At 44.4% G+C, this 14252-nt stretch overlaps 2 protein-coding genes across 5 annotated transcripts in view; one reads left to right on the forward strand and one right to left on the reverse strand.

The window, feature by feature from the left end:
- The window catches only part of LOC116503304 (zinc-binding protein A33-like), a 902198-nt gene that overhangs the window by 382857 nt on the left and 505089 nt on the right, over positions 1-14252 (forward strand). The window lies entirely within an intron of this gene.
- LOC116503298 (mediator of DNA damage checkpoint protein 1-like) overlaps positions 8199-14252 on the reverse strand; it is a 41697-nt gene continuing 35643 nt past the window's right edge. For all 4 annotated transcript variants that reach the window (XM_032209617.1, XM_032209615.1, XM_032209616.1 and 1 more), the window contains 5 exons: positions 13567-13698; positions 12594-12776; positions 10603-10731; positions 9485-9595; positions 8199-8611 (listed from right to left, as the gene is read on the reverse strand). In XM_032209617.1, the coding sequence (XP_032065508.1) occupies positions 8348-8611; positions 9485-9595; positions 10603-10731; positions 12594-12776; positions 13567-13698 (819 nt within the window). In that variant the 3' untranslated portion in view covers positions 8199-8347. The remainder of the gene's footprint in view (positions 8612-9484; positions 9596-10602; positions 10732-12593; positions 12777-13566; positions 13699-14252) is intronic.

The following is a 14252-nucleotide window of genomic DNA, read 5'->3' on the forward strand; positions in this document are numbered from 1 at the left end:
TCCCCCAGTTGTTTCAGGGCCTCCTTCAGAAACGTCTCTGCTTTGTGTAGCCTAAGTGTTCCTCACGCCAGCCCTGTCGATATCCTACAGGCAAGCTTTTCAATGTGATACTCCTTGCATTCCACCTCCTGGGAATGATGTTCAGGCCCTGTCAGAGCATTTCATGCGCATGGCTCCTTGTCTCTCCTTTCGCAGCCGCCCAGTCCTGTCTGATGAATGCCTCTTGCCTCGTTTCATTTATTTATTTTCAGTTGTTAAATTTGTTGTTACGCTCTCACCCATCAAGCGACAAGCCTCTCCCATGGTGTGCCACCCTTCCTGGCCCAATCAATCCTCCTTGGTGATCCTTCCATAGTCTGCCCCTGTTCGGGAGCACTCGGAGGGAAAGTCCATATAAAAGTTGTGCCTTGTGCGAGTTTCCCTGCATGCAGTGAGCAGATGTCATCACTCAGGGGCTGCATGCAAAACGTTGGCTTTCTCTCTCTACATGCAAAATTTGGACGGTTGGAATGAGGTAAGTGATGTCCTTCGTTATCTATACCAGGGGTTTCCAACGTTGGCAACTTTAAGCCTGGCGGACTTCAACTCCCAGAATTCCCCAGACAGCCATTTTGTGACCTGACAAACAAAGTCAATGGGGAAGCTTTGCTGGCTGGGGAATTCTAGGAGTTGAAGTCCGCCAGGCTTAAAGTTGCCACGGTTGGAGACCCCCTGGTGTATACTGTTGATCTCTAAGAAGAAGAAGTCACCTCAAGAAATTTTACGGTTATCATCCACACCAGGGACTAGCCACCGAAGGGGTACTTACTCAGAAGTAAGTCCAGTTGATCTAAACGGGGCTTCTTTGCTTGTAAGCATGGCTTGGATGGCAGCCTCAGTCTTGTGTCCAAGGCAGAGTTCTTCGTCCTCTCTTTTCTTTTCTCTTCTGCTCAGATGGGACACCTTCGTGAGTTCCTGGGGTTCATCTGTGCCACATCTTGTCGTTTCGAAATACAGAGCTAACAGAGTCCTGCCAGAGTCTTCCAGAAAGGTAATTCTGTTCCTCCCAAAATAGCAAAGCGGAGGTAGTCCTCGATGTACAACAGTTCATTTAGTGACCATTCAAATTTACAGCGGCACTGAAAAAAGTGACTCATGACCGTTTTTCACACAGCTGTTGTAGCATCCTTGTGATCATGTGATCAAAATTCAGGTGCTTGGCAACTGATTCATCCTTATGACCATTGCTGTGTCCCAAGGTCATGTGGTCACCTTTTGCAACTGTTTGCCAAGCAAAGTCAGTGGGGAAGCCATATGATTTGCTTAAGAGTTGTGGCAAGAAAGGTCACAAATTGGGGCAAAATCTCACTTAACAAATGTTTCACTTAATAAGATAAATTTTGGGCTCACTTGTGGTTGTAAGTCGAGGACTACCTGTAGAATTTGATGATCCCTTATTGAATTCATATGTTCCATTTATTGTTAGGCTTCCAAGCGACACCCCCAACGAAAGAAGACTCCGAGGGTTGAGTTTCCTCAAAGCTCCATTTTATTAGAGATGTCATATTGGCACATCTGGGAAAACCCGAATCTGAAAGCTTCCAGGTTTTCCCCACCCAAATGAAAGTTCCAAGCCCCTGCCCAGCACCCACATGTCCAATTAAGCACCATCCAAAACTGGAGTTGCCTCCCAGTCACACAATCGGCAGCTGCAGGGCAAGGTGTCCTTCACTCTCTCAGAAAGGAAATTATTTAGACTATATATCACCCATACTCCATATAATCCCCCCTCCCATTTCCCCACAGTAGAAATTGTGGCAGGCCTGAAGGCCCAATGCAAAAGCTGGCTTCCAGGTCTGACATGTATTTGTAAAAATTACTAGATGCCCATCTTGCTATATGAGGTAACTCTGGGCAGCCTACAATATTAAAGGATAATGCTGTATAATTTATAATAGCAATAGCAGTTAGACTTATATACCGCTTCATAGGGCTTTCAATAGCAATAGCAATAGTTAGACTTATATACCGCTTCATAGGGCTTTCAGCCCTCTCTAAGCGGTTTACAGAGTCAGCATATCGCCCCCACAGTCTGGGTCCTCATTTCACCCACCTCGGAAGGATGGAAGGCTGAGTCAACCTTGAGCCGGTGAGATTTGAACCTCTGAACTGCAGATAACAGTCAGCTGAAGTGGCCTGCAGTACTGCACTCTAACCACTGTGCCACCTCAGCTCTTAATAATCTAAATACTATAAAAGAACCTAACTAAAAGAGGGGGAGGGGAATATGATGAGAAGGTAGGATCCACCAACCACTCCCAAGCCAACTGCCAGAGCCAGTGTCATGTCTGGAAGGCATCTTTTGCATTGGGCCTTCAGGCCTCTCATATTCAATGCTGTGGGAAAATGGGAGGGGGGGATTATATGGCGTATGGGAGATATATATAGTCAAAATAACATTCCTTTTTCAGAGAGTAAAGGACAACTTGCCCTGCAACTTGAGTGGTGTGACTGGGAGGCATCTCCAGTTGGGACGGTGTCCGAATGGACCCTGTGATGGACATGTGGGTGCTGGGTAGTTGCTTGGACTTTCTTTTGGGTGGGGAAAACCTGGAAGCTTTCAGATTCGGGTTTTCCCAGATGTGCCAATATGACATCTCTAATAAAATGGAACTTCAAGCCTCGGAGTCTTCTTTCGTTAAGAGTGTTACTTGGGAACCTGACAGCCAGATCTTTTAAGCTGCTACAGGAGGGTTGGAGCTGACCTCTCTTCCGAGGGGTGAGGTATTCCAGACAGCAGGAACAATTCATAAGACGTTGGTGCTATGTGTGAATTCAGTCTTGGTGGCTTATCTCACAAACTATGGGTACAACAAATCAGGGCTTAGGGTGATGTCGAACTTAAACACTATGTTTGAAATTTGGATTGGAGTTCTTTTATGGTACGAGACATTGAATGGGTTCTAGCAAGAGCAGAACTGAGTGAGTGGATTCTCCACAGTGTCAAGACAGTTGCAGGCCACTTCCACCCACTTAGGGAATTAAACAAGTATTCCAAAGACCCCCGACCAGTCCTTCTGGAGGAGGCATCTGAACAAGTGATTTGAGAAACAAATTTGAACCCACAGCTAATGTTTTACCTCAGACTAATCTCCTCTCCCTTCCCGCCAAAAACCAGAGCAGGTTCAGTTAAGGCTTTTTGAAGCAGAAAATGGTGTTCGTGAGATTTGGTAGCAAATGGCCTCCTACAAAGGCGTGCCTTTACTTCCCATGTGGAGACACGTAAGAAAAGGAGGCAGATTACAGATTACGGAATAAGACACAACAAGAGCATTGTCGGTTTCTGGACTCTGTGCTACGGTCTTCCGTCCTACATGAGATCATAGCTGATGGGACGGGATGGGGAAGGGAACAGGTAGTCCTCGACTTACGACTGCCATGACGGTTGTAAAACATGAGTCATATGACTGGCCTATTTTTACAGTCTTTTGTTGAGCAGATCAGTGGTTTGCTGTGGACTCGGGTTTTTGTCAAAAACCTGGAAATGAGTAGCCAGTTTTCAGCCAAACCATTGTAAAACTGTCATGCGGGACTCTGCAAACGGTCGTAAATGCAGTCATGTTGCCGAGCAGCTGAAGTTCAGTCATGGGACCACCAGGGGGCTCCCCACATGCTGAACTGCACCTCTGGGTTGTAAGTTTAATAAAAATCTAATAAACCAAATAGCCCCACAGTAGATTCATCATAACTTTGAACAGTCGCCATGCGACCAATCAGAAGTCAAGGACTATCTGTATTCTTTGATATGCCATCCCTTCTGCAGAAGCCTTCTCAGACTGGCAAGTCCCACGTTCTCTGGCCAAATCTTGCCAAAAACACATCCTTAAGTAGGGGTGGAAGTAAATCCCATGTTTTGAAGACTTTACATACGGGAAGGTTAGCCTATGGCAGTGATGGTGAACCTTTTCAGCATTGAGTGCCGAAAAGGGAGCATGCATGCTCTTTGGGGCCACAAAATCAGAAGAGGAGCTGCACAGGAGGCATGGCGCACACAGGAAAATGAAGTTCCGATTTCTGGCATGCGCACTAGCCAGTTAGTGTTACTGGTGTGCATGCAGCATGACAATCACCTGGCCGGCGCATATGCTCAGGCCGAAAAACAGAAGATGAGCTCTTCCAATTTCCGGCACTGCCGCATGGACAAAGGCTGGCTGATCGCCGCGCATGCATGCGCACCAGAAACCCGGAAGAGGAATGGGTGATGCCACACATGCCAGGCGACATGGTGCCACGTGGCACTTCGGGCACCCGTGCCATAGGTTCGCAGTTGCAGGCTTATGGACTGATAAGGGGTTACACAATTTACATTATTTTTTTATTCTGAAAATGTCTTATTTTTTTCCCCCCTTCTTGGGCAGGTTTCCTCTCCCAGGCGGCACTGTAACCCCAGTATTCCTTAGTCTGAAGAACAGAAATGCTGTTTCGAAGAGCTATTTCAGTAGGTTCTTTTTAAGATACAAAAGCTTTGCACTCTTGATTATTATGCAGGCTATTTTTGTATTTAAAAGTTTTGTATTTAAGTGTTTAAAAAAGAAAACGCAGCTAGAAAAAATGCTTTCTGCTTGGTTGGTTTTAAAATTCATTGCAGTCCTCACAATGTTGAATCTCAAGTGTAGACATTTTCCAAATGAAGCCACAGAAACATTTATCCTCCAAGCTGTGGACTTTATGCTGATTATTAGAGGCTGAAGAATAAAAAATAGCACCTCTGTTAATGTTGGTACAGATCAAGCTTTCCATCAAACTCCTGGAAGTTTTGATTACAGTGACCATTGTCCACAGCTTGACAGCTTGCATATAGGGTATGATGGGGATAGTAATCCAGCATAGTTAGTATGAGATTGCCAATGGTTGGTTTGGTTCATTGAACTGAACAAGACTTAAATTTCAGGGGTCCTTGTCTGGATTATAGCGAAGGTCCAAATGCTTCTTAAGGATGATAAAGATAGCAAATAACACTTGTGGCAAGCTAAGCCATTCTTTGTACACGAACAACACAAATAAAACCTTTTAAAATTCTGCCAGCAGTCGTTTGACAAGTTATTTTGAACCTCTCTTTTAAATCCTTATCATTTCCCACAATAAGCATACAGCATGGTGGTGGATCATGGGTGAATTCCAGCCTGGCTGGAGAATTCTGGAAGTTGAAGTCCACATATGTTAAATGTTGTCAAGATTGGGAAACACATGTCTTGTCCTTTGCAAATGTTCTCCTTCATTTACGATGGATGATGTAGCCTTTAGCATTCTGGTCTTTTCTATCTTTCAAGAATAGGTGGAAAACATGGTATGGCATCACAGCAGGTTATCCAATCAAGGACTATCCACGGATCTGTCTTAATAACTAATGACGGAAAAGATTGCAATTGTAGCCTCCCACAAAGGCGTACCTATTACTTTCTGTGAGTGGGCACGTAAGAAATGGAGGCAGATGAACTGGACTGGCGACGTTGCACAAAATAGACAACTTTTCTTTGCTATTTGTAGATCTCCAGTCCTACATGTCCTGTTATAACAGCGGTCACCAACTGGTGGTCCACATAAAAAATATTTGCATTTTTATATTGCACCAAATGCTATTTATCTTTTTTTTTTAAAATCATATTAGTGGTCTGCGGGATTTAAAATTATGAATTTAGTGGTCCCTGAGGTCCGAAAGGTTAGTGACCCCTGCTATAGAGAATGTAAAGGATTTAGATCCCTGTTTGATTAAAATGGATTTAGATCTGCTTGTTTAATTAAAATGCTCCAATCTCTATTTGAAGACTTTAAAAGTCTTCCAAATTGCTTTTATTTTGAGGGAAATCTGGTGGGTTTTTTTTACCTGCCTCTTTTTTAAAAGGATTGAAAGATATAGTAAGTTCTTTCATAAATCAATTTCATGAAGCTGTGTGTCTTTTCTCCCCGAGAGTTGCTATTTTTTTCTTGCGGGTGACTGAATTACACTAAAAGATAAATTATACTTCAACATGGTTCTCTGTGAATTTTTCTGGTTTAAAAATACTGTCTACTCAGTCAAGGGCATGTAAGGAAAATCGGGACGGAAGACAATGATATTTCAAGAACATGCAAATATCCAGAAGAAACATGTTATTTGTTACATAGAGGACCCAAAGTGTTGGGGGCAATAGCCTGACCCTGTAAACTGCTTAAGAGAGGGCCATAAAAGTGTGTGTTATGAAAATGAAAATAAAATATGAAGCAAAAAAAGAGGGCCATAAAGCACTGTGAAGTGGTATATAAGTCTAAGTGCTATTGCTACATGGAACACAGGCGTCTCCTATGTCCATGGCAGATGAAAGAGTTGGGGAACAAAAATCCAGATGTTTCACATTCTTTTACTAGGATGGTGCTTTCCAAGTGTTGATTTAGAACTCCACAATGGCAGAACATTTTAGAAACACTGATTTAGAAATTAAAATTAACCACAGAAGACTCTGCACATCTGCCAACCTGCTGTTTGCTCAGATTCTGCCAGTTCCACCAATGGCTTTCCTGATAGTTGTTTTTTTTAAAAACCCACAATTTGAATATTAGGCATATTCAAATTAATTACTAAACAGGTATACCTACTTTTTAATTCAAAGAAGTATTTGACACATAATTCTTTGGTTGGCAGATGGAAACCAATTTTGCTGGCCACTTTTAAGTCAGCAGAACTGTGATTATTAGACATTACAACCTAGGAGTTTCTAAGCAATTTTGGAAGCTGTCAAAGCTGTTCAAATTGTCCATTGTCTTGACAACTCAATAAAGAAATGGCTATGGTATATCTCCATATTTCAGCTTCCTGAGACAAATGGTATTCACACAAAGGATTTGTTTGGTTTAGTTTTCATATTTTCCAATCCTAACCCCAAAATAGAACATAATGGAAACCTATTTGATGTGGAACAAGAAACCAGATTTAATATGAATCATTTGTAAAAATAATAAACGTTGGATATAAAGAAATATGTTTTTTTAAATGGGCCAGATCCAGCTGAGTACAGAGCAAGGGCCAACAATGCTGGTTGAGGAATTCTGGGAGTTGAAGTCCACAAGTCATAAAAGGGCCATTACTTCCCATCTCTATACCAAAAAATAAAAATCCAGAGGTTTTCTCCAATGCATCCTGATGGGAGAGGAAGTCAATAATTGGCTTTGCATGTTGCTGAGTATTCCATCCAAAAGACACACACCTGATCATATAATCCTGACGCATCTATTAAGGGGGTTGGAAGGGGGGGGGAAATGAAATTCACCCAACTGAAATAAGAAGTCAAAATGGTAGATGTAAAGAATTTTGGGTTCAGGTGTTTTGTTCTATACCAAACATCCAATGCTGCAGCTCAAAAATGCACCCCCAAGATAACAGAGACTTCTTCAGCTTCAGAAATAATATTTGGGGTGAGGAAGAATTATGTCCTTGCTGCAATTTAACAGCTGGTGATAAAACTTTTTGCCAATCTGCTAGAAATCAATAAAAAAAAGACTCAACCCCTATCAAAGCAAGGTCATGTTAGAAGCTGAGGTTTAATCTAGTGATTTATGTCTGATCCAAAGTAGTAAGTGATTTGGTCCATGGTTTTACAGGAATCTAACACTGACTGACAGGGAAACTTTTACCCCAATTCCTATTTTATTTTTTTAAATAAATACAAACGACGCTTTAAAAAAAATGTGTTCTTTTTTAGGCATTGCACACCAGTTCTGCCCATTTTGGGGAATTCAGTCTCTGACAGGCTGTTTCAAAGCTGTAGCAGCTTTCAAGCTGACTTAATTGTCCATTTTATGGGTACGTGTGTTCATTTTGACATTATTGCAATTCCAGTGGGTCACCCTAACAATAAAAGAGACATAGATGTAACTGCCATGAGGGCTACCTTTTGGTTGCTATAATTCTATATCAAAGGCACTGATTCCTAAAATCTTAAGCCCAGTAAATTTAAATTTCTAAAACTAATAAAGCCATTTAAATCAGGGGTGTCCAACCTTGGTCATTTAAAAACCTGTGGACTTCAATTCCCAGAATTCCCCAGCCAGCATGGCTGGCTTGAGAATCCTGGGAGTTGAAGTCCACGGGTCTGAAAGCTGCCAGGGGTTGGATTGCCCCCGATTTAAATCTAAATTTAAAAAAAAAATTAAACTACTGATTTAGAAGGGGTTTTTTTTTCTCCCTCTCCCCCATTTAATTTAGCGCCCTGTCCAATTGCTAAGACCCTATTCCAAAACCATCAAAAGTCTTTTCAAAGCCCATTTATTGGTAGCGGGGCAAAAAAACCAAACCCATATGTACAATTTTAAGGCAGTGCCGCCCTTGGGGGAATCAGCGTCGTCTCTTGGCTGTGCTGGGCGGAGCTGGGGCCGTCTGTGTGGCTGCCCGCCTCTTGCTGGTTCTGGTAGAGGGAACAAGGGGGCTGGAAGCAGGAGATGGACCCGTATTTCCATCCAGGCGGTGAGCCTCCAAGTCCACCGTCTGCTGCAGAATACCCGTCAGGATGAACTCCGCGTTGGTGATGGGGACTCTGGCCTCCTGAGCTGGTTTGCAGCGCAACAGATCCTCAGGGCAGGATACCACAATACGTTTCTCCTGAAATAGGTTACGAAAAAGGTCAGATCGTCTTCTTTTCACAGTCGAAGAGTTGAGTCACGCATTTTTGCATGGCCCCAATATACCTCAATTTGCCTGCCTGCTGGAAAACCACTATATGTTCTGACCTAGGCAAATAGCAAAACAGGTTCCTTGTCCTAAAAAAACCGTTTTTATTTGGCTAATGTGAATTCCTAGCATTCACATCCAGCAATGTCCCAGCAGAGAGTCTTTAAAGGGTGCATTGCAACAACAGACCTTATCAGTCCTTGGAGAGCTGCCAGGCCGAGAGCTTCCAAGCGCAATGCTGTACAAGAAAATACCGAAACGAGTGACTTGCAGCCTTTTTTTCACACTACTGTGGCAACAACTCCATGCTCATGGGATCAAAATTTAAATGCTTGGCAACTGTTATATATATATATATATATATATATATTATACTTTTATAAATATATATATATAGCAGTCACAGGGTCCTGGGGTCACATGGTCCCTTTTGCCATCTTCTAATAAGCAAAGTCAATTGGGGAAGCCAGATTAATAACTGTGTTATTAGCTTAACAACTGCCATGATTCACTTCACAACTGTGGCAAGAAAGGTTGTAGTGAGGCAAAATTCACTTAACTCTCACTTAGAAAGAGAAATATTGGGTTCAATGGTGGGCGTAAGTCGAGGATGACTTAATGAAATATTAAGTTAACCAGGGTCATGGTGAAGGGTTGGACTAGGAATGGGGAGACCCAGGTTGCAGCCCTCCTCAGCCATGGAAGTTTCCTGCTAGACTCTGGGCCGGCCACTCTCTCTCAGCCCAACCTATAACTCGATGTGGTAATAAACAAAAAATCAACAAAATAACAGCTCCGACTCACCTTAAAGGCCCGTGGCATTCTTGGTAATAATGTCCCACCACTGCATTTAACAATGTCTTTCATGTGTTCCGGTTCTGGCTTCACGTTGGGCGTGACATGGATCTCGTAGCCCTGCAGAGAAAGAAACTCTGGGGTACTACCACAAGCAGTCCTCACTTAGCGACCAGTCACATGGCGCCCATTTGACGTGACGATACACCTCACCAAAGGTAGTTAATGCCCAGATTTTGAAGCTCTGATGGCCGTAACACTTTTGTCTCTGGTGGTCGTGTGATCATTTTTTGGGAGCCAGGGCTATTTGCAACATCCTACAGTCACATGACCACAATTCCCCCCCCTTTTTTTTTTTGCTGGTTTCCAGCAAAAAACACATGTTGGATAAATTGGATTTGCTTAATGATCACGGCCCTTGGCTTAACAACCCCATTTACTCATTTGTTTAGCAACTGCCACCATGTACAATCAGGCGTGGACCTGTACGAGCCGCTTAAGGACCACAATGACTTAACCGTAATTGCAGTCTCAATTACAGTCATAAATCAAAGACTTCTCACATTTGCTAGGCATATGGGCCAAAAAAAGAGAAAGGGGCATTGTGTCACAGCAGGCTGGCAGCTGATGGGCCTAAAGCCACCCCTGCAGCTTTTACCCAGCCTGGTTCCCTTCCCTTTACAGGTGTGTTGACTCAAATCACATTTCCCACAATCCCCAAATACCTGTTCACAAGGGGGGGGGTGTTTGTGTGTGTGTGTGTGTACTTGTGATAATGGAGCTGTTGTTTCATGGGCCTGGAGGCCACTAAACTGGGTTGAAATTGGTTTAGGACAGAGGTGGGGAACAATGTTCCTTTTATGACTCATGGACTTTAACTCCCAGAATTCCTGAGGCAGCCATGACTGCCTCAGGAATTCTGGGAGTTAAAGTCCATGAGTCATAAAAGGAACATCGTTCCTCACCCCTAGCTTAGAACATGAGAAATTCAAACAGAGATGCTTCTTTTGCACCTGGGCCTTCTGAGCACTAGGAGTGAGGGGAGGATACCTCTCCCCCTCCTGGTAGTCTGGATACTGGATTCTTCAGGAATCACCTGGGCCCAAGACAGCAAGCAATGGGCTCACCTGGAACAGGGCTCCCTTCTGCTGTGCCGTCTGCAGCGAGGTGGAGAGGTTGAACCGCAAATTCTTCTCCTGCTCAGGGTCCCGAACAAGGAAGTTGTTTGGTGCCAGGAAAAAAGCATTCCGTCTGCTCTGTGGGGTGGAAGCAGGAATAAAAGGGAGATCATACATACATACAGGAAGTTCTTCCTTTCTACCCTGGAAGCAGGTTACTGTTCTGACCGAGGCTTCCCAAGTGCATGAAGCAAACTTCTTGTCCCGACTAAAAAACCCTTTTATTAATTGACTGTGAATTCTGCTCATTCACATCCAGCAAAGTCTGTCCAGGGAGGATTTACAGTCACAGACCTTATCCGGCTTGGAGAGCTGACAGCCGAGAAGTCTTGGAGTCACGAGCCAATTAAGCGAACTATTTGTCTCCTGCAAACTCCAATCCTCTTTTATTTCCTCTGGGAGGGGCCATTCATCGTCCACCTGTGGCCTTGCTCCCAAGTCGACGCCCTGTTCTTTAGCTGTTCCTTTCGTCTGGCAACTCTGCGCATGCGCACACTGGGAACAGGCTCCAGCTGTTCCTCTGCCTCACTGATGTCTGACTCTGAAGGCATCTGATAACTGGCATACGGCTCTGGCCCCCTCTGCCTCCGACACAGAGCCCTCCTCAGAGCCTTTCCCAGACTCCATGACTGGCCCATGTTCCTCCCCAACCTCCTCACTGTCCGAATCTGCTGCCAGCTCTGCTGGCGGGCCACAACACTTAACCTTTAATCCACGGGTGTCAAACTAGATCGCGTAACGGGCAGGATCATGACATATCGTGACGTTTTTTGCCTTTGCAGAGCCAGAGTGGGCATGGCCTGCATGGGACTTACCCGGCCCGTAGGCTGCCAGTTTAACAGGCCTGCCTTAATCAATGGGGCCTTGTCCGTAGTCCTGCTGTTGAGCTCTTAGCTTTCAGAGGCTCCTGGGTTTTTCTCTATTGGAGGATATTTAAATGAAAGTGCAGCTAGTCCTCAACCTATGACCACAATTGAGCCCAAAATTAAAGTTGTTAAGGGAGAAATTTGTTAAGTGAATTTTGCCCTAGCTCACAACTTTTCTCCCTACATTTGTTAACTGAATTAACTGAAATAGTAACACGGTTATTAAGTGAATGTGGTTCCCGCTTTTGACTTTCCTTGTGAAAAGGTAGTAAAAGGGGATCACGTGTCCCCAGGATGCTGCGACTGTCATAAACGTGAGTCAGTTGTCAAGCATCCGAATGTAAATCACGTGATCACGGGATGGTGTAACAGTTGTAAGTGTGAAAAATGGTTGACTTAGCCTTCCATCCTTCCAAAGTGGGGAAAAGGAGAAATACGCTGACTCTGTAAACCGCTTAGAGAACGTTGTAAAGTACTGTGAAGGGGTATATACCGTATTTTTCCGAGTATAAGACGCATCAGAGTATAAAATGCAGCAAGGTTTTAAAGAGGCAAATTAAAAAAAAAAGTTTTTGCACTCTGCAAACCTCCCCAAAACAGCCTGTTTTTCGCAATAACAGGTGTGTTTTTTTAAAAGGCATGAATAGCTCTTAGGAGGCTTGTAGAATGTTCCGGGGGGGGGGGGGGGGGAAACCGGCCTGTTTTTTGTGAAAACAGGCCCATTTTTTGCCCAAAACAAAGGGCATTAGGAAAGGGCATAGAGTGCTCCTGGGGGCTGGGGGGACAAAATTGAGCAAAGAACAGCCCATTTTTTGCTCATTTCTGCCCTCCCCAGCCCCCAGGAGCTCTCTGAAAGCTTCCTGGAAGCTATGCACAGACATTTTGGTGAAGGGGCGGGGTTTCTGGAGGTAAAAAAAATGCTGTATTCAGTGTATAAGATGCACCCAGATTTTCAGCCTCTTTTTTGAGGGAAAAAGGTGCATCTTACACTCTGAAAAATATGGTAAGTGCTACTGCTATTAACGATTGGCATGACATGTGACCATAATTCCGGGTATCAGAAAAGTGAATTACCTTCTCCAGCCAATCAAGCGTCACAATGGGGATTCCCCGAGCCAGGGCGCACAAGAACTTGACAGTGCGGCGTACGCGGTCCGTCACAAGGTGAGTGCAGTCAAAGACAGATTCCGCCAGAGTACCCCCCAACTCGGCCACCACCCGCTCTCCTTCCTCATCAATTACACCTGTGAACAGCACCTGAAAAGAGAAGAGGGAGGAGATTCAACAAACTTTTCAGGCTAATGGTGGAGTCAACGCAGCTCAAGTGGCCCTATTCCCTTCTCCAGCCCCAACCCCTCCCTCCTCTGCTATGCACAGTACAGCACAGTACTTAAGCAAAATGGTTCGGTTGAGCTCTGCATATCTGCAGGACTGATTGGGGTAGATTGTAGGGGGTGTCGCCGAAATATAATTTTATCATAGGTAAAGGTTATTTTTGCACATAAGTGCTAATTGTTCTCGACTCTAGGGGCGGTGCTCATCTCCATTTCAAAGCCAAAGAACCAGCGCTGTCCAAAGACGTCTCCATGGTCATGTGGCCAGCATGACTAAACCCCGAAGGCGCACGGAACGCTGCTACTTTCCCACCAAAGGCGGTCCCTATTTTTCTACTTGCATTTTTAATGTGCTTTTGAACTGCTAGGTTGGCAGAAGCTGGGACAAGTAACGGGAGCTCACTCCTTTACACAGCACTAGGGATTCAAACCGCTGAACTGCCAACCTTTCTGATCGACAAGCTCAGTGTCTTAGCCACTGAGCCACCGCGAGTCCCTTTTATCATATTTTATCTATATCTTAAATTATTGTATTTCATTCCGTTTTGTCTTAGATTGCATTTTATTCGAATTCCATTTTAAAATCGTATTTTATCCAACTCCATTTTAAATAACTTTTATCAAATTTCAGTAATAATTGGTGTCTGGAACTCTACCCTTTGACATGGCCCAAGGGCTAATCAATCAAAACTAATCATATGCACAGGCCATACCTTGGGGGCAGGGCTGCCAGGTCCAGTGGCGCGGCGGCTGCGACTCCCTGATGAAGCTTTTTGACTTGTCGCTTTGCTCTCTGGGCTGTGACACCGCAACCTCCTTCCTGAAGACGGAGTGGAGACGGGTTCCTGGCGAAGACAGCGGGGGGGAAAAGCCCATCAGTCCCCAACTGTATGAAGATTTTGTGAAAGAACCCCACAACCATTGGCCACAAGGCCTAAGCACACCGCTCACTCCCTGGAGGGGGACCCCTGCCTAAAAGCAGCTCACGAGGCCTGAGTAGTCGCACAATCTAATGACAGATGTCCCTGCTCAACAACCCCCAAGTTTGTTGGCTTCACAAAACCAAGACTAACCAGGTTGCATTCATTCCCAGGCTTCTAGTATCTGTTTTTACCGACAGATATTTTAACCTGGACCTGCCAGCTTGCCGATGTTCAAGACTCAGCTTATGCAGCAGTGTAAAGGAAGCCCTCGACTCAACAGTTCATTTAGTGACTGTTTGAAGATACAACGGCAATGAAAAAGCGACTTACGATCATTTTTCACACTTAACAACCTTTGCAGCCTCCCCATGGTTACGTGACACAAAGTTCAAATGCTTGGCCCCTGACTCGTACTTATGACGGTTGCAGGGTCCTGATCCCCGTATTTATGATGGTTGCAGGGACCTTCTGACCAG

The sequence above is a fragment of the Thamnophis elegans genome, chromosome 2 (assembly GCF_009769535.1).
Source record: "Thamnophis elegans isolate rThaEle1 chromosome 2, rThaEle1.pri, whole genome shotgun sequence".
NCBI lineage: Eukaryota > Metazoa > Chordata > Lepidosauria > Squamata > Colubridae > Thamnophis > Thamnophis elegans.